General features: G+C 41.5%; 2 protein-coding genes across 3 annotated transcripts in view; one reads left to right on the forward strand and one right to left on the reverse strand.

The window, feature by feature from the left end:
• Positions 1–19,599, forward strand: part of ME1 (malic enzyme 1) — a 358,155-nt gene that overhangs the window by 262,902 nt on the left and 75,654 nt on the right. The window contains exons 8-9 of the mRNA XM_039529885.1: positions 3,810–3,907; positions 12,365–12,478. Of these exons, the coding sequence (XP_039385819.1) occupies positions 3,810–3,907; positions 12,365–12,478 (212 nt within the window). The remainder of the gene's footprint in view (positions 1–3,809; positions 3,908–12,364; positions 12,479–19,599) is intronic.
• The window catches only part of RWDD2A (RWD domain containing 2A), a 94,716-nt gene continuing 94,053 nt past the window's right edge, over positions 18,937–19,599 (reverse strand). For both annotated transcript variants that reach the window (XM_039529891.1, XM_039529890.1), the window contains one exon: positions 18,937–19,253. The gene's annotated coding sequence lies outside the window, so the exon portion shown is untranslated. The remainder of the gene's footprint in view (positions 19,254–19,599) is intronic.

Below are 19,599 nucleotides of genomic sequence, written 5' to 3' on the forward strand. Positions count from 1 at the left end.
CTTTAAAAACTTGTCACTGTTTATTTGTCTGCCCTTTTCTGATGTGTCAGATTCTTTTTTGTGAATGTTTCTCATCTGATCTGGCCCATACTTTGTCCTTTTTCATCCTCTCCTCCTGACTAAAACCTAGAGAATGTCTATCAATAGACTGTCCTCTAAGAGAAGTCTCTGTCTGATCCATGTGCTTCTCTGCAGCAACCGGATTTCCTCTATCTCCTAGTTTAAAAAGTGCTCTGCAGCCTTTTTAATGTTAAGTGCCAGCAGTCTGGATCCACTTTGGTTTAGGTGGAGCCCATCCTTCCTGTATAGGCTCCCCCATCCCAAAAATTTCCCCAGTTCCTAATAAATCTAAACCCCTCCTCCCTACACCATCGTCTCATCCATGCATTGAGACTTTGAAGCTCTGCCTGCCTACCTGGCCCTGCGCATGGAACTTGAAGCATTTCTGAGAATGCCACCATAGAGGTCCTGGATTTCAGTCTCTTTCCTAGCAGCCTAAATTTGGCCTCCAGGATGTCTCTCCTACCCTTCCCTATGTCATTGGTCCATACATGTACCACAGCCACTGGCTCCTCCCCAGCACTACACATAAGTCTATCTAGATGCCTCGAGAGATCCGCAACCTTCGCATCAGGCAGGCAAGTTACCATACAGTTTTCCCAGTCATCACAAACCCAGCTATTACACCTGCCTTTTCCTAATGACTGAAGTTCCCTCCCCTGGTGAGGTAAGCTCAGTGCGAGAGGATATCCCAACATCATCTGGAAGGAGGGTCCCAACTATGGGAAGGTTTCCCTCTGCTCCCGTTGACTGCTCTCCTTCCCTGAGCCTTTCATCCTCCTTAACAAAGCAGGGACTGTCTGACTGGAGGTGGGACAATTCCACAGTGTCCCAGAAAGCCTCATCAACTTACCTCTCTGCCTCCCTTAGCTCCTCCAGTTCTGCCACCCTGGCCTCCAAAGCCTGAATACGGTCTCTGAGGGCCAGGAGCTCCTTGCACGGAATGCACACATATGCCACCTGCCCACAGGGCAGGTAATCATACATGCTACACTGAATGCAATAAACAGGATAACCCTCACTCTGCTGCTGGGCTTCTGCCTGTATTCTCTCCTACAGGTATCTAGATTAATGATAGGGTTTTTGTTTAAATCAAGAAGTTTTGATTATAGTTTAGTTTAAAGGGTGGCACATGTCCCTCACCCCTTCCCACTCCCCTTTCAAACTCCCTCTTGAAACTCCCTGTTTGCGGCCCCTGGTCGCAAAGCTCCCTGGTCGCTGACTCACTGCTTTATAAAGCCCTGGCCTCCCTGATAGTCCCACCCCCTGACTAAGGCTCAGCCAATGAACAGAGGCTTCTAGATTTCAAACCTTGTTTAGAAGCTCACAGCTTCCAATTGCTGGCCACAGCACACACTCCTTCAAACAAACAAACAAACAGACAGACAGACAAACACAAGCTCAGCACACAGCAAGTAACCCCCAAACACAAACACACACTACAGACAGCCACTTACCTCAAGGGTCCCGTATTTGCGCCTCCTTCACCTGGAGAACTCCCTCTCGAAACTCCCTGTTAGCGGCTCCTGTTCGCAAAGAGACATGGACTGGGGAGCAGTGGGGATCTAAGACCTGGTACCACTTCATTTACCAGGAACTCACAAAAAGTGGGAAGGGCTCGGTCACTCCTCAGAGGGAACTGAAAGATTTGATTCTGGATCAAATATTCATGAGCTGGGGGATTCCCTCAATAGACTTATTTGCTACCACTGTAAACAAGAAGCTCCCTCACTTTTCTCCCAAAAAGGACTGAGTCCAGGTTCACTGGCAGATGCTTTTCTGATTTGGTGGGGAAAGGTTTTGCTGTGTCTCTCCCCCACTGTAATTAATTCCGAGGAAAATACATCAAGATAAGGCTGATATAATAATGTTTGGGCAAATCTGTTTTGGTTTTCTGACCTGTCAATAGATCCACTCTTTCCACTTCCAATTCTTCCATACATTTTTTTAGAATCATGATCTGGTGGTGCGCAATATCTGACAGCATGGAAGCTACCTGGTTTAATTCCATTGATAGACGATGTTCCAAGGCAGTTCAAAAGGTTTTGATTCAGAGCAGAAAGGCTAACATATAAAACTAAATGGAATTGTTTTTACTTGTGGACTATTGAAAGACATTCAACTTTGGGAGTCTTCTGATTATTTTATCTTGGACTACCTGTTGTTGCTAAAGCACTCAGGATTTTCAATTACATATATCAGTCACAATCTCCACATGTTGGAGTCATTCTGTTTTTTTCCCATCCTACTGTATCAAGATTTTTGAAAGGGCTGACTCATATATTTCCACCAGTAAAGGAAATGTTTCCTACATGGGAGTTGAATGTGGTGTTTCTAGCATTAATAGACTCTCCCTTTGAACCTATATCATTGTTTTTTTGTTGTTCCATCTTTCCATGAAAACTGCATTTTTTAGCTATCACTTCAGCTTGCAAGATGAGTGAAATATAGGCCTTGACAACAGGACTTCATTAAAACTTCACCCACCATACTTACTGAAAATTGTTTTGAATTTTCATATAAATCAAATTATATATTTGCCAGTATTTTTCCTCTAGCCACATAAACATCCTGCTTAGACCAGATTTCATACATTTGATGTTCTCTGAGCTTTGTCCTTGTACCTCTTTAGAACAATGCCATTTCATATATCATCCAGACTTTTGAGGGCTTTTGGTAACAGGTCTCAGGGTCAGACTGTCCTTTCAGGGCCTCTCGAAGTGGGTTTCAGATTGCATTAAGATCTTCTGTGCTGGAAATAAACTCCCCTTTCCCTCTAGAGTTATGGTGCACTCTAGTAAGGCTAATGTGACATCTGCAGCTTGTTTTAGGGAAGTTCCTGTTTCTGAGATTTGTAGGGCACCTACTTGGGGTTCTGTTCATACCTTTACTAATTACTACTCCATTGCAGCAGCTTCTAGATCAGATGTCCAATTCAGCAAGGCTGTCCTACAGATGTTCTTTAAATAGGAGTCCTAAAACCCAGCTCTTTGATAGGTAACTGCTAGTCAATCATCTACAGTGGGATCCATGTAGACAACTGTTGGAAGAAGAAAGAGAGGTTACCTACCTTACAGTACCTGGGATATTCTGTGTTGCTGAAGGAACTGAGTGGTGGTTGGAGCTGCTCTGCCCTTTCTGCCCTCGGGAGGGGTGTGAGAGCATGTGTTATGTACATGTGCAGCCCCAGGGGACGCTGCAACTGAGATTCTGGACTCACTTGCATGGGGCACACACAACTACAGTGGGATCCATGTAGATAAAGACACCTTGAAGAACTGCAGTTACTGTAAGAGGTAAATAACCTCTCTTATTTCATGTTACACACTCACTGAAGCAAAGGTCTCTATAGAGCTCTTGCCTCATTTAGTGTGCATCCTGCCAATGGGAGTTGGCATTTCCCATTACTGGCCATGTCTCATCTTGCTCAGCTCCTGATCTGATCAAATGACTCTCAGCACTAGGTGGTGTGGTTGGCAAGATAGAGTACATGCTAACACAGCTGAGGTTAGAATCAAGATCATAATCTTTTTATTTTACTTTATTCTGAACTTATTCTTAGTTTTGTTTATCTCTTTGATTTAATAAAAGCAAAACAAACAAGACTCCCAATCTATATTGTAATTGCTAACTCGCAAGTATTTGCATCTTTTAGCTATATGAGTGCTTTGAAATCATTGATAATTTTTACTTAAAGCTTTGCAATTACTATTTCAAGAGTAGTCAAAAGAATTCATTTTGTATTTCAGGAACAGCGGCTGTGGCTGTTGCAGGTCTTCTAGCAGCTCTGCGCATCACTGAGAACAAGCTGTCAGATCATACTATACTGTTCCAGGGAGCTGGAGAGGTATCTTTATTACACAGCAAGGAAGCTTCTCATGTGAAAACCTTGCTTCTATTTCAGAACAAGTTACATGTATATGATCCATAATAGGATACTTATTCGGTTAAATAATACCAATTACCTGCAAAAAAATTATTTTTTTTCTTCAAATGTACACTTTGTTGAAACTCCTTTAGTTCATCTGATCAAGATGGGTATTTTCATAGGATGCTTTGGGCAAATTATAGTCCACTATTAAAACGTCAAGTTCTTTGAATGATAGCCCCTATGTGTATTTCACGTGTGGGTACCCATGAGCACCATGCACCTGAGTCTGGAATTTTTTACAATCAGTATTCATTGGCCCACATATGCTCAGTAGTTCTTGTTGTGCGCTGAACTGAGGGCATAAAGGTTGCTGCATGCCAGTATATGAGTACAGTCTCCGGTTCAGTCTTAACTGCTGCGTGGTCTGAATCTTTGGTGTCCTGAGATTTGTTTGTATTATGCCATTGCCGTAAATATATTGTATTTTTGTATATAATTGTTTTAGTAATTTTTTTATTGCAACGTAGTAGATAGTTATTTCCCCCCTTTTCTTCCCCAGGGAATATTCTCTTTCCCCCCTCCCCCCCCGAAGAATGCTGGGATAATGCTTGGGTTCTGGGGTTCAAAAACTGCTTCTTGCCCTCAATTCTTTTCTGTGCCCAATGAACATCAACACTGCTTCTGTTGCCTGGGGGAGGCTCACATTTCAGCCAAGTGCAGCAATCTGCCACTCTTTTCCCCCCAGAAGTTGTGAGGGTCAGGAACTGAGGCTAATGAAACATCTGATGGAGAAGGCAATGAGACCCCAATCAGGTCCAGGCTGGGGACTGACCCCGTACATCAATCTAAGCAAGTGGGCAATGCCTCTTTGAGAACAAGCTCAGAAGTAGAGGCTAAGAGTTCTAAGAAAAGCTTCCCATGGAACTAAGGGGTACTATGTTAGGTTGTCTACCTCAAGGTCTGAAGGGGTATATTAGGCCAATTAACCTGAAGGTTGTACCTGGAGGAAAGGCAAGGTGTGCTAAAGCCTAATTCCTGATTAAATCCAGCTGGGGAAGGACTTGGGTGGCGTTTATAAGAGAGAAATTTCACAATAGATAGGGACTGCAATGAGGTAAGCCTTCAGTCATGCTCCCTGATACAAGGGGGGAGAACAGAAGATTGAGAAAGAGCAAGGTAGGGAGCCGTCCAGGGAAGGAACAGTACATTCTGAAAGGGATAGACCTGAACTGCTGGTTTGAGGGTCTCTGGATCGTAACCTGGAATAGACAGGGAGAGCTCGTGATCCCCTGCCAGTCGCTGCAGGAATGGTGCAAGCAGCTCAGTGTATATGGAGAGGGCCTGAGTCTTTGAGGAAGGAGATTCTGATAATACTCAGGAAGGGGAGGATGATGGTGGTGACTTGGCCAGAAGGCTAAGACACAAACGAGAGGCTCTGAGGCTCCTGACCAGAACAGTGGGTTGAGTGACCACCTCACAGGGTGCAGACAGTGGTGAGTTAATTCCCCAGATGAGCCATGAAGAGGTGCCACTGAGCAGTAAGTAGCCAAGCCTGACTCCGTTACAGGCACTCTCATAGACATAGGGACAAACCATCTTGGTCCAAGATTGCCCTGAAGAAAAAGGAAGCCTCCCTGATCCCATCAAAGTCAGGAGAACCTGCGTGTATTGGCGTTAAGGACTTAAGCCTGAGTAAATCTTCTTGGCAGAAGAAAGTGGCATGCAAGGATATGGATCTGCTGGTCTGGCATCGATTTCAGTGATAAAGGCTCAAGATAAACAGCTTCTGGTGTTCCCATCCACATCTAGAGCTGTTGTTGTACCTACAGCAACACATCTCCAGATGGATCCAACTTCCCCGTGACCAGGGAAACTCTGGTTTCGACTACTCCACAAGGGCGAACTGATGTTATCTCCCCCTAGAGGACATATTTGCTGTCCCTTACCCACATTCACTCCTCTTATCGGGACCATCTCTATTTAGGTATGTTGTTACACCAGAGGAAGAGACTTTCCCAAGGATTCAGAGTAATTTTCCTGTCTCATCCACCAGCGTCCGTACACAGCTATCAGTACCATCAGTTATACTGGTAGTCCAGGATCTGGCCTTTTCTTCCAGTGAGTCGGAAGCTCTACAGGAGGCCCTGCAACTCTGGGTAAAGGTGGCCCTGGATAGAAGCCCTAGAAGATCAGGATTCTGGCCTGCAGCCAGACATGATTAGACAAGTGTGGTACTTTATGCCATGGAGTCCTCTCCTGTCAGTTGATCCATCCTACTAGAGGCTGTGGAAGCCCTACTCTGGACACTCAGGATTGGTGCATAAGCCTTATTTATCATTGATTATCTATCCCCAGCCATACCTGTCGAGTATTTTGAGGAAGGTGGTGAGCTGGTTCTGACAGTTCTGGGAGCAATTTCATCGTCTTTACCAGATGAGGCAATTACTCAATCTTCTCTGTCTCTGCCAGATCACCAAGATCAGGAGCTCATGCATGAGATGGTATCCGTGCTGGAGATTGAGCATGAGGAAGTCCAGGAGCCTCAGCACAGGTTACTAGACATTTTTCAGCCTTCCGGTCCAGGTTGAGTGGCCCTCCCCATCAATGAGGCCATCACGGACCCAGCAAAAGACAGTTCAGCACACTCCTGCTTCTTGTGCTCCTATCCCTAAGAGGCCAAGAGGTGTTACTTTGTTTCATCTAGGGAGGGAGAGTTTTTATTCTTACCCCATGGCCAACTCCTTGATGGTGCAGGTGGCTACAGAGAGATCCAAGCAGCAATACCTCAAGGCTACTCCTTCTGATAAGGGACAGAAGCAGCTTGACTTCCTGGGAGAAAAGTCTTCTTTTTCACCTTCCTCCAACTCGAGATCTCAAATTATCAGGCCCTCTTTGCCAAATATGATTTTACCAGTTTCTAAATTTTAAGGACAAGCTCCATGAGAAGGATAGAGCCCACCTTCGGGCATTAATGGAAAAAGGCAAATTGGTGGCCAAGACTTCCACCCAGGCAGTGCTGGACGTGGCAGATATTGTGTCTAGGGGAATGTTACGGCCATTGCTATGAGAAGAGACTTGTGGTTAATTCTCAAGTTTCCCTTGAGAGGTTCATAGTGCCATCCAAGATCTGCCCTTTGATGCTATCATTCTATTCCATAAGAAAACAGGTGAATCTCTCCACTCCCTCAAGGACAACTCTTTGCTCACTTGGCATCTATACCCATCCCCAAGAGAAAACATCACACACAGGGGTAGAGGGTGAGGCTGCCTCCTAAGCCTTTTTATCATCAACGTCCTCACGAGCCATTTAGTAAAGACAGAAGATTTATAAACCCAGGAACCCAGCCTCTGCAATGTCCACCACCACATCTTACTCTAACCTTCAGTCAAAGTTTATTTTGGCAGGGCTGTCTAGGCCTGCATCCCTTTATTGAATCTTCTTCATTCTCTGCCTCAACTTTTTGGAAGCTGCCTTATCTAATTTGCTGACAACTGGAGGGCCTTAACTACTGATAAATGGATACTAGAAGTTATTCACGTTGGCTATCTGATCAACTTTCAACCAAATCCTACCCAGAAACACCCTTCCCACTTCCCTTTCAGGGATCATTCTCACAAGGAGATTCTTTGACAGGAATTGGACTCAATTCTCCTCTAGGGAGCCATAGAAAGGGTTCCACCTCAATATCAAACATCAATTATTCCCCTTACTTCCTGATCCCCAAGAAAAATGTGAGGTGGAGGCTGATGCTCAACCTACAAATGCTGAACGTTTTCATCTGAAAACTAAAATTCCACATGTTCTCTTTGGCATCAGTAATTGCCTCTTCAGAGTAAGTTATGTGGTTCATGGCTCTTGACATGGAAGACACATACTTTCAAATAGACATTCATCCATTCCACAGATTCCTCTTTGGTCAAGACCATTACCAATGCAGAGTCCTCCCCTTTGGACTGGCCAGAGCAGGAGGGTCTTTACCCTGTTTTTTCAGTAGTGGCAGCTTTGGTGAGAAGAGAAGAATTTACTGTGTTCCCATACCTTGACAATTGGCTTCTGATGGGCAGCTTCTATGAAGAAATCCAGCAGGCAACCCAATTTCTGTCAGTCTGCTGCCTTGCCTAAGTGTCTACCTCAACCACAAAAATTCTGCATTTACCTCCATGAGATCCATAAACTTCATAGGTTGATGTTGGACTCAACCACAGCAAAAGCTTATCTACCTCTTGAGAGGTTTCAGGCCATGAGTGCTCTCACACACTAAGTTACCATCAGACTCTGCACTTCAATCAGAACTTTTCTTTCCCTCTTTGATAGGCCTCATGCACACACATGATGCCATTTACTAGGCTTTATCTTCATTGCCTGCAAGACTGGCTTCTCTCCGTGTACTCACCAGAGTGGGGCAACATCAACAACAAGGTGACAATTCTGTCCAGGGTTTTGGACTCTCTTGTAAGGTGGACAAAGGTAGAGAAAGTTTGGTGGGGATCCCTTTCCTCACTTTGACTCCCAAGGCAACCATCATTACTGATGCCTCCCTCTTAGGTATGGGTGCTCATAAAGTTGATCTTATGGTACAGGACATCTGGACTCCTCAGCAGTCCAGAATGCATATCAATATACTAGAACTCAGGGCAGTCCATCGAGCCTGCAATGCCTTCTTCCTACTAATCCGATCCAAGCACATCCAAATAATGTCAGACAACATGGTTAGTAGTGATCAGATGACTAACATAATGAACAGTGTAAATGGGGTAGGATCTGAGGATAAAATAGGGAACAAACAAGTTAAGAATTACTTTTGATAAATTAGATGTCTTCAAGTTGGCAGGTCCTGAAGAAATACATTCTAGAATACTCAAGGAACTGGCCAAAGAGATTTCTGACACACTAGTGATTATCTCTGAACACTTGTGGAGGACAGGAACGATCCCAGAGGACTGGAAAAGGGCAAATATACTACCTATTTATAAAAAGGGAAATAAGGACAACCCAGAGAATTATAGACCAGTCAATACCTGGAAAGATAATGTAGCAAATAATCAATAAATCAATCAATCTGTAAGCACCTAAGCAATAATAAGGTGATAAGTAACAGTCAACATGGATTTGTCAAGAACAAATTGAATCAAACCAACCTAATATCCTCATTTGATAGGGTAATAAGCCTTGTTGATGCGGGGAAGCAGTAGATGTGATATCTCTCTACTTTAGTAAGGCTTTTGATACTGTCTCACCTGAGCTTCTCATAAACAAACTAGGGAAATATAGCCTAGAAGAATCTAACATAAGGTGAGTGCACAACTGGTTGGAAAACTATATTCAGAGAGTAGTTATCAATGGTTCACAGTGAAGCAGGATTGCATATCAAGTGGGTCCCTGCAGTGATCTGTCGTGGGTCCTGTTCTATTCAATATCTTTATAAATTATTTGGATAATGACATAGAGAGAACTCATAAAGTTTGAGGATGATACTCAGCTGAGAGGGGTTGCAAGTGCTGTGGAGGATAGGATTAGTAGTATGCAGAATGATCTTGACAAAATGGTCTGAAATAAACAAGATGAAACTTAATAAGGACAAATGCAAAGTACACCACTTAGGAAGGAACAATCACTTGCACATATACAAAATGGGAAATCACTGCCTAGGAAGGAGTACTGTAAAAAGGATCTGGGTATTATAGTGGATCACAAACTACAGATGAGTCAACAGTGTCCTACTGTTGCAAAAAAAGCAAACATTCTGGAATGTATTTGCAGGAGTGTTAGGAGTGGGCAGCTCCTATGAAGAAACCCAATTTCTGATCAGTCTGTGCCTGCCTAAGTGTCTACCTCATTCTTTCACTCTGCTCAGCACTGATAAGACCTCAACTAGAATACTGTGTCCAGTTCTGGGCACCACATTTCGCTAAAGATGTGGACAAATTGGAGAAAGTCCAGAGGAACAGTAACTAAAATGATTAAAGACCTATAAAACAGGACCTACAAGGAAAGATTAAAAAAACTGGGTTTGTTTAGTTTGTAGAAGAGAAGACTGAGGGGGTACATGATAACAATCTTCAAGTATATAAGAAGTTGTTATAAAGAGGAAGGTGATCATGTGGAATAAGAACAGGAGTACTTGTGACACGTTGGAGACTAACAAATTTATTTGAGCATAAGCTTTCGTGGGCTACAGTCCACTTCATCGGACACAATAGTTCTCCTTATACACTGAGAACAGGATAAGAACCAATGGTCTTAAATTGCAGCAAGGGAGATTTAGGTTAGAAATTAGGAAAAACTTCTTTACTGTCAGGGTAGTCAAGCACTGGAACAAATTACCCAGGGAGGTTGTAGAATCTTGGAATTGGAAGTTTTTGAGAACAGGTTAGACCAACACCTGTGAGGAATGGTCTAGTCTAGATAATGCTTAGTCCTCCCTCAGTACAGGGGACTGGACTAGATGACCTACTGAGATCCCTTCCAGTCCTACATTTCTATGATTCTATTATTATTCTGACTTTAACGGAAAATAAAGCCACTAGCACCTACCAGATCAGATCAGGCCCACATAGAGCATCAAGATCTGCATCTGTGATCTGAATGTATTGGAGACTTTAGAGATGCTTTCAACCTTTATGCACAAAGATCATTCCCCAGCTTTTGCTCCATATTGAGCAAATGGAAGAATCTCTGGTTAAATATTTTTCTGCTTAGCACTGTCATTGTGCTTGGTGCTGTACAAATCAATGGAAGACACAATCTCTGTCCCTATGAGTTTATTCAGAATAAAACTATATATTTCTAAAGCAAAACCCCAAACAATAAACCGTTGTTGGGCAGGAAAAGGGGGCGCCATTTGATTCTCAATGAAATTGCATAGTGAAGAACAAGAAGCAAACTGGTTAGTGTTTGTATTGGGTTGATATTCAAAATTATTCAGTATCCTATTGGGGTTTTTTTGTGATACACCTCTACCCCGATATAACGCTGTCCTCGGGAGCCAAAAAATCTTACTGCGTTATAGGTGAAACCGCGTTACATCAAACTTGCTTTGATCCTCTGGAGTTCGCAGCCCTGCCCCCCCCCCCCCCCGGAGCACTACTTTACCGTGTTATATCCGAATTCATGTTATATGGGGTCGCATTATATAGGGGTAGAGGTATATAATTCAAAAGAAATATAACTAGAATCCAGTAATAATACATGCATCTGGACAAAGAATTGAAAAATGGAACTTTTTTCTGGGAGAACAGCCAACAGTCTACAATTACAGAATACATGAGTAGTAGATAAGAGAAGATATGCCTTTTTGATGGGCACTTTTAAGGATGACTTGAAATCCAAATACTAATGAGATTGTATATTACTTAAAGTGCAGTATGTGTTGTGTAGGTTCTTGAAATTTAAAACAAAAATAAAGGTTTTCTATAGGAAAATAAAAATCCTACTGCATTCTCAAAGATGTTGGAATAAATGTTAAAACTCATCTTAAAAAAATCAACGTTGGTATTTATTTCCAATAATGCCCACAATGTGCAAAGAGCTGTATAAACACAAAAGAAAGCATGGTCACATCAGTCAAAATTTAACCAGTGTACTTTGGATTCTAAAAAATACTATTTAAATTGTTATTCTTTAAAAGGAATCTTGAGTATCGTTTGGGTATGTTTGTTTGTTTTATAATAGCCTTGGGTTTATTTATTTATTTATATTTATTTTTGCTGTTTAAACTGTGTTGTGAAAACCAGATAATCATATAAGGTTAGTGAATTCTTCTTCAATAATTAATGTGTTTGTGCCTGAATACTACCTAAGCAGAACTGAAACATCTTCTAATCTGAGCTGAATACCTAATGAAGTCTGAATATCTCAAACCCTACTTGAGTTACAGTCTGTACCACATTGTACGTACCACATAAGTAATCTGCTTCTCCCTGGCTGTCTCCATTGTCTAGATAATACATGTGTGGGGTTGCAGTGCTCAGAGTCCATATTCACTTCAGTACCACCCCTGCGCTCCACTCTATACAAATATATTGGGCTGGTTTTAAAAAATTCAATAAACTTATTTTTATTCAAACCAAACTTTATTGGTGGTAGTAGAGTAGTTACATGGGGCTCTGATTCTCTATCATATTTTATTGTCTAATGTAAAACAGCAGATTCCATTAATTATGTGAGGAGGAGAGGAAGCGTAAACATAATAAAATTCATCCATGAATCTGACTATCTTTGTTTTTTATATGATGTCTATCACCACCGTATCTAGCATTGTAAAAGATACATTTTCTGGTGTTTTTAATTTATGAAAATATCATTGTACAGCTTTAATTGTTACTGAAATTAACAGTTTTAAAGTAATAGAAAAAATAGTATCATATGTTATTGCATTCTCTTTCTTTTCCAGTTTCATATATTAATTTTCTTTTCCCCTTTCTCCTTTTAAGGCTGCCCTTGGGATAGCAAATTTGATTATTATGGCTATGCAAAAAGAAGGAACATCTGAACACGAGGCCATCAAAAAGATATGGATGGTTGACTCAAAAGGATTAATAGTTAAGGTAATACAACATTTTTCATTGCTATAAGTGCAGTGCTAAAATTATGCTCATCATTTGGCATCAGCCAGATGCAGAAACAGCTTTTTGGATATGCTGAAGCTATTAACTATCTTTTCTAATACTTACATACTTAACATTTCTAGGTATAGGTCTGTCACATTCTGATCAGTTCGGAGGTGCAATCCAGACCAGTAAGGGATGTGTTACTGTCTGCCCTGTAACCCAAGGTGTTTCACAGTGCTTTTCTTCTGTAGCTCCCAACCTGGGCCACTCACAAGCAGCCTACCAGCATGCAGGTCACACCCTAAGTGCTAGACAGCCCAGGTTCAGCGGCTCTGACACTAGCAGCGTTTCTACAGGTCCATAGCTCTATGCTGGCTTCCACCAGCCTTGGCTACTACTAGCAGAGTGACCCCCAACACACTCCCAGTCCTGAATTTTCCCCAAACTGTGGTGCCTTCTGCAATATCCAACCCACTCCTGGACAGTTCAGAGAAATAATATGGTTAATTTGTTCCTCCAAAGATCACAGCTTATTAACTTACCTGGGGTGAATACACCCTTCCCTTTAAACACTGCTCTGAGTTGGTTCATAATAAAATAAAACAAAACAAACATGTTAACAATAGGACATAGGTTAAGTGATGCTAAGTAAAAGAAATAAAGGGCTACAAGGAAATAAAAGTGAAAATGTGCATCTAAAAGTCTAAAACTTAATTTAGATAGTTACAGGCCTTGTTCTAGATGTGTTACCAGTCATTCTCCTTCCCAGGCATGGCTGACTTTCTCTCTGTCAGGACCTTCCACAAAGGTAGAGGGTGCTGGTTTCCCTTTTCTTCCCTCCTGCATGGGTAGACTGTACAGCCTAATATCCAGGAGTATCTATAATTGCTGATGTAGTGTTAGTACATACAGTTCACAGTGATATTAATTATCAGTGTCATTAGTTTTCAGAAAAGACCTCGTTCTATATACTTTTATAATGCAGTAATATTGTATACAATCAGTTGAATCAGTTGCTTAACACTTGAGGTTCAGCTCCCTGTCTTGATAGACCAGTAAACATTTGATATGGATTCTTCTGAGGTTACCCCTCAAAGTAAAGTTTATTCAAGCTGTGAGGAAGGTGAAATGGAGTTTGGTGGTAAAGGAAGCTTCATGCTCTTTCTTCTCCCACTTGTTAGCTAATAGGTTTATTTACCTAATATGTAAAAATAGATTTTCATTGTCTTTGCCTGATGATTGGGCTGGTCAGAGAATCTAATGTACATTCCTTTGTGTAAGCAGGCCTGTTTACCAACTCCCTCTGACATGCCTGGCTTGAACAGATTTTAATAATCATTCCAGCATATGTCCATTATTCTTAATACCCACCACTTACTTACATCACTGAAGGCTATTAATGATCAGTGAGTTATTAGTTTTCAAATGATACCTCCCAAGGCATATTTTGTACAAAGATTATTACAAGAGTGTGCAGGTTATGAATACAGGGGCGCTTAGTGTCACATTCTGCTCACATTGAGGTCAACGGCAAAATTCCCATGTCATTTCAGTGGGAACAAGATCAGGTGCATAGTCCCTATGTTATCCCTACTGGAGACAATAATTTCTAGCGCTTTTTGTATTAAGTAGATTTTATAACAAGCCATTTAAAATAAAAATAGAAGAGAAATGTTCAACTTGTGGTTTTTTATGTTTCCCATGTAAACATGATTGTGTGTATGTTTTTAAATAACGTTAGTTAATATATGTGTGTGTGTATATATATATATATTTGTATGCTTGATGTTAGCATAATATTCAGGGAGAATTTTTTTTAAAGGGGAACAAAAAAGATTAACATTATGAAGAATAATATTTTCCTGATGTTGTTGCAGCTATATCAGACTTTTGCATGGACTTAGCTATGTTGCATCAAATAGATTTTATGCACAGGCATAAAGCTTATGTCACAGATGCTGTGGTCTGTAATGCTATCAACAGTGGTCAGAAACTTGAAGTTGCTGAGAGACTTCATGAGTCATTCTTACTTCATTTCGTCCACATGCCAAACTAAAGAAACATAAACATTCCATATGCCAAACTAAAAAAACCTATGTGTTTTAAATGGTGGTTATGTATTTAATAGCTTGTGAGTTACTTAAAATAAAGGAAACGTGAGAGCTCAATTAACCTCACTTTTTCACCTTTTTCATATTGTTGGCATTCCAAACTTTCATGATGATTTTTCTTGGAGGAAAAAAAGTTCAATTCACAAATATAACAGCTTTGTTCCCCTTTGAATTCCTATACTTGTTTTATAACTTGTTACCCCCACATCAACTGCATCTGTTCTGTCATTAGTTCGTAAAATCAGAGAGACAACGGTGCTGAGTTTTATTAAACTGCACTATAGCAGCACTGTTCACAGCATTGTAGTAAAAATAGTAGAATCATTAAAATTAGAGAGGTAAAAGATGTCACCTAGGCCAGTGCCCTACCAATAAGCTGAGAGGTGGGGTGAATGAGTACAGGAAAATTCTTATACCTCATAGACTCAGACTTTAAGGTCAGAAGGGACCATTATGATCATCTAGTCTGACCTCCTGCACAATGCAGGCCACACAATCTCACCCATCCACTTCCATAACAAACCCCTAACCTATGTCTGAGTTATTGAAGTCCTCAAATTGTGGTTTGAAGACCTCAAGCTGCAGAGAATTCTCCAGCAAGTGACCCATGCCCCCACGCTGCCGAGGAAGGCGAAAAACCTCCAGGGCCTCTGCCAATCTGCCCTGGAGGAAAATTCCTTCCCAACCCCAAATATGGCGATCAGTTAAACCCTGAGCATGTGGGCAAGACTCACCAGCCAGCACGCAGGAAAGAATTCTCTGTAGTAACTCAGATCCCATTCCATCTAACATCCCATCACAGACCACTGGGCATACTGATAATCAAAGATCAATTGCCAAATTAATTGCCAAAATTAGGCTATCCCATCATACCATCCCCTCCATAAACGTATCAAGCTTAGTCTTAAAGCCAGATATGTCTTTTGCCCCCACTACTCCCCTTGGAAGGCTGTTCCAGAACTTCACTCGTCTAATGGTTAGAAACCTTCATTTAATTTCAAGTCTAAACTTCCTAGTGTCTAGTTTATATCCATTTGTTCTTGTGTCCACATTGGTACTAAGCTTAAATAATTCCTCTCCCTCCCTAATATTAATCCCTCTGATATATTTATAAAGAGCAATCATATCCCCTCTCAACCTTCTTTTGGTTAGGCTAAACATGCCAAGCTCTTTGAGTCTCCTTTCATAAGACATGTTTTCCATTCCTCAGATCATCCTAGTACCCGTCTCTGAACCTGTTCCAGTTTGAATTCATCCTTCTTAAACATGAGAGACCAGAACTGCACACAGTATTCCAGATGAGGTCTCACCAGTGCCTTGTATAACGGTACTAACACCTCCTTATCTTTGCTGGAAATACCTTGCCTGGTGCATCCTAAAACTGCATTAGCTTTTTTAACGGCCATATCACATTGGCGGCTCATAGTCATCTTGTGATCAACCAATACTCCGAGGTCCTTCTCCTCCGTTACTTCCAACTGATGTGTCCCCAATTTATAAATAAAATTCTTGTTATTAATCCCTAAATGCATGGCCTTGCACTTTTCACTATTAAATTTCATCCTATTACTATTACTCCAGTTTACAAGGTCATCCAGATCTTCCTGTATGATATCCCAGTCCTTCTCTGTATTGGCAATACCTCCCAGCTTTGTGTCATCTGCAAACTTTATTAGCACATTCCCGCTTTTTGTGCCAAAGTCAGTAATAAAAAGGTTAAATAAGATTGGCCCCAAAACTGATCCCTGAGGAACTCCACTAGTAACCTCCTTCCAGCCTGACAGTTCACCTTTCAGTATGACCCGTTGTAGTCTCCCTTTAACCAGTTCCTTATCCACCTTTCAATTTTCATATTGATCCCCATCTTTTCCAATTTAACTAATAATTCCCCATGTGGAACCGTGTCAAACGCCTTACTGAAATTGAGGTAAATTAGATCCACTGCATTTCCTTTGTCTAAAAAATCTGTTACCTTCTCAAAGAAGGAGATCAGGTTGGTTTGGCACGATCTACCTTTTGTAAAACCATGTTTCATTTTGTCCCAGTTACCATTGACCTCAATGTCCTTAACTACTTTCTCCTTCAAAATTTTTTCCAAGACCTTACATACTACAGATGTCAAACTAACAGGCCTATAGTTACTCGGATCACCTTTTTTTCAAAATAGGAACTATGTTAGCAATTCTCCAGTCGTACGGTACAACCTCTGAGTTTACTGATGGGCTTGCAATTTCATGTGCCAGTTCCTTTAATATTCTTGGATGAAGATTATCTAGGCCCTCTGATTTTGTACCATTAAGCTGTTCGAGTTTGGCTTCTACCTCGGATGTGGTAATATCTACCTCCATATCCTCATTCCCATTTGTCATCCTACCATTATCCCTAAGCTCCTCATTAGCCTTATTAAAGACTGAGGCAAAGTATTTATTTAGATATTGTGCCATGCCTAGATTATCCTTAACCTCCATTCCATCCTCAGTGTTTAGCGGTCCTATTTCTTCTTTATTTGTTTTCTTCTTATTTATATGGCTATAGAACCTTTTACTATTGGTTTTAATTCCCTTTGCAAGGTCCAACTCTACATGGCTTTTAGCCTTTCTCACTTCATCCCTACATGTTCTGACCTCAATAACGTAGTTTTTCTTGCTAATCCCGCCCATCTTCCACTCCATGTAGGCTTTCTGCTTTTTCTTAATCACCTCTCTGAGATCTTTGCTCATCCAGCTTGGTCTACAACTCCTGCCTATGATTTTTTTCCCTTTCTTGGGATGCAGGCTTCTGATAATTTCTGCAGCTTTGACTTGAAGTAATTCCAGGCCTCCTCCGCCTTTAGATCCCCAAGTTCTTCAGTCCAATCCGCTTCCCTAACTAATTTCCTTAATTCTTTAAAGTTAGCCCTTTTGAAATAAAAAACCCTAGTCCCAGATCTATTTTTGTTTATCCTTCCATCTAGTTTGAACTGAATTAGCTCATGATCACTCGAACCAACGTTGTCCCCCTACAACCATTTCTTCTATGAGGTCCTCACTACTCACCAAAACCAAACCTAAAATGGCATCCCCTCTTGTTGGTTCTTCAACTACTTGGTGAAGAAATCCATCAGCTATCACATCCAGAAAAATCTGAGCCCTATTATTGTTACTAGCACTTGTCCTCAGGCTATATCTGGGAAGTTAGTCTCTCGTGATCACACAATTCCCATTAGTGTTTACTTCATTAAAAACATTAAAGAGGTCTCTATCCATATCCAAATCAGATCCCGGTGGTCTGTAGCACACCCCAAGCACTATCTCAGGGGCGGTTCTAGTAGCTTTCTTCTCCAGTGTGATTTTTGCCCAGACAGACTCTATCTTATCCATTCCATCATGTCTTATTTTTTACACTTAACCTCATCATTGACATACAATGCTACTCCACCACATGACTGCAGCTGTGTTGCCTTTATTTCTGTCTTTCCTAAACAGCACATAGCCTTCAATACCTGTACTCCAGTCATGACTACTATTCCACCATGTTTCTGTTATCCCTATAATATCCGGTTTCACTTCCTGCACCAGTAGCTCTAGTTCCTCCATTTTGTTACCTAGGCTCCTCTCATTAGTGTACAGACCTCTTAATTTTTGCCGTTTGGCTTCACTGACATTCTTTACCCAGTTAGGCACAGACATTCTACCACCAGTATCACCTATTAGACTGGTATCTACACTACCCTTCCTCCTTATGGCCATTCTTCTGCCCCCGGCTGTATCATCTCTTACTTTGTTTTCTTCCCTCTCAATGTTAAATTCCGGCGTGGAGATTACCTGGACATCTCCCAACCATCTCCCCCAAATTCCTAGTTTAAAGCTCTCTTAATCAGTTGTGCCAGCCTCCATCCTAGAAGTCTATTTCCCTCCTTACTCAGGTGAAGTCCATCCCGAGAGAACAGTCCTCTGTCCATGAATGCTTCCCAGTGGCCGTACATCCCAAAGCCCTCCTTATAGCACCACTGCCTGAGCCATCTGTTGATTGCCATAATCTTGTCACACCTTTGTTGCCCTTCTCTAGGAACAGGCAAAATCCCACTGAAGATCACCTGAGCCTCGATTTCCTTAAGCATCTTCCCCAGTCTGGCATAGTCTCCCTTGATACCTGACCCTACCTGTCTACCTATCTCTGATGCAGATTTTTGTCCCAATCTCAGAAATAATGTCACGAAGAGGTAGAGTAATAGTTCCTACTTCCTTTGGATTTCATTCAAGAATTTCAGAGTGTACAAATATTAATGGATGAAGCCTTATCTGTTTCAAGTGGATTACAAAAAATAGAGGGTAGTTTTGTACAGTAGTAAAAATAAGGGTAGTATCTTGTACAGTTTTACTTTATTATTATCTCCATTTTAGAGATTGGGAAACTGATGTAGAGAAAGGTTATGTTCTTCAAGCGATGATCGGATCCCTATGTCAATTCCATACATGGGTATGCATATGAACCATGCATCTTAGTCTAGAGAGTTTTAGTAAGCCGTGTACATGGGTCTGCACATGCATAATTGTTCTCCTCAAGTTCCAAACCAGAGTATAAAGGGCAGTGCAGACCGACGCCTCTCCAGTTCTTTCATACACCGAATGGCTTGAGTTGGAGTAATCTGTCTGCTTCAGTCTTTCTCTACTTTGATACCTCTAAATACAAATTATAGTTTTTATTAGTTTAGTGTTTTCATAGCTATCATAGTTAGCTTACTTCTCCCTGCCTCAGTGGTCATAGAGGTGAAGGAAGTCACATGCCTGGATCTTTGAACCCCGTGTCCTTTGCACGGGGGTTCATAAGGGCGCTGCTGATAAAATACCTGAGGGTGAGTGGGCCTGAGGGTTTGCTTATGATGTTTCCTCCTCAGAGCTGCGGTGTAAATGCAGAGAGTGAGGGGTTGTCCTAGAGCCTTTAAGAGAGTAGATATTAATAGGTCTTTTCATTAAAGAAGTTAGACTCCTCAAAGGGAAGGTCCTTACTGTTGTTCTGGATCTCCCT

This window comes from Mauremys reevesii, linkage group 3 (genome assembly GCF_016161935.1).
Source record: "Mauremys reevesii isolate NIE-2019 linkage group 3, ASM1616193v1, whole genome shotgun sequence".
NCBI lineage: Eukaryota > Metazoa > Chordata > Testudines > Geoemydidae > Mauremys > Mauremys reevesii.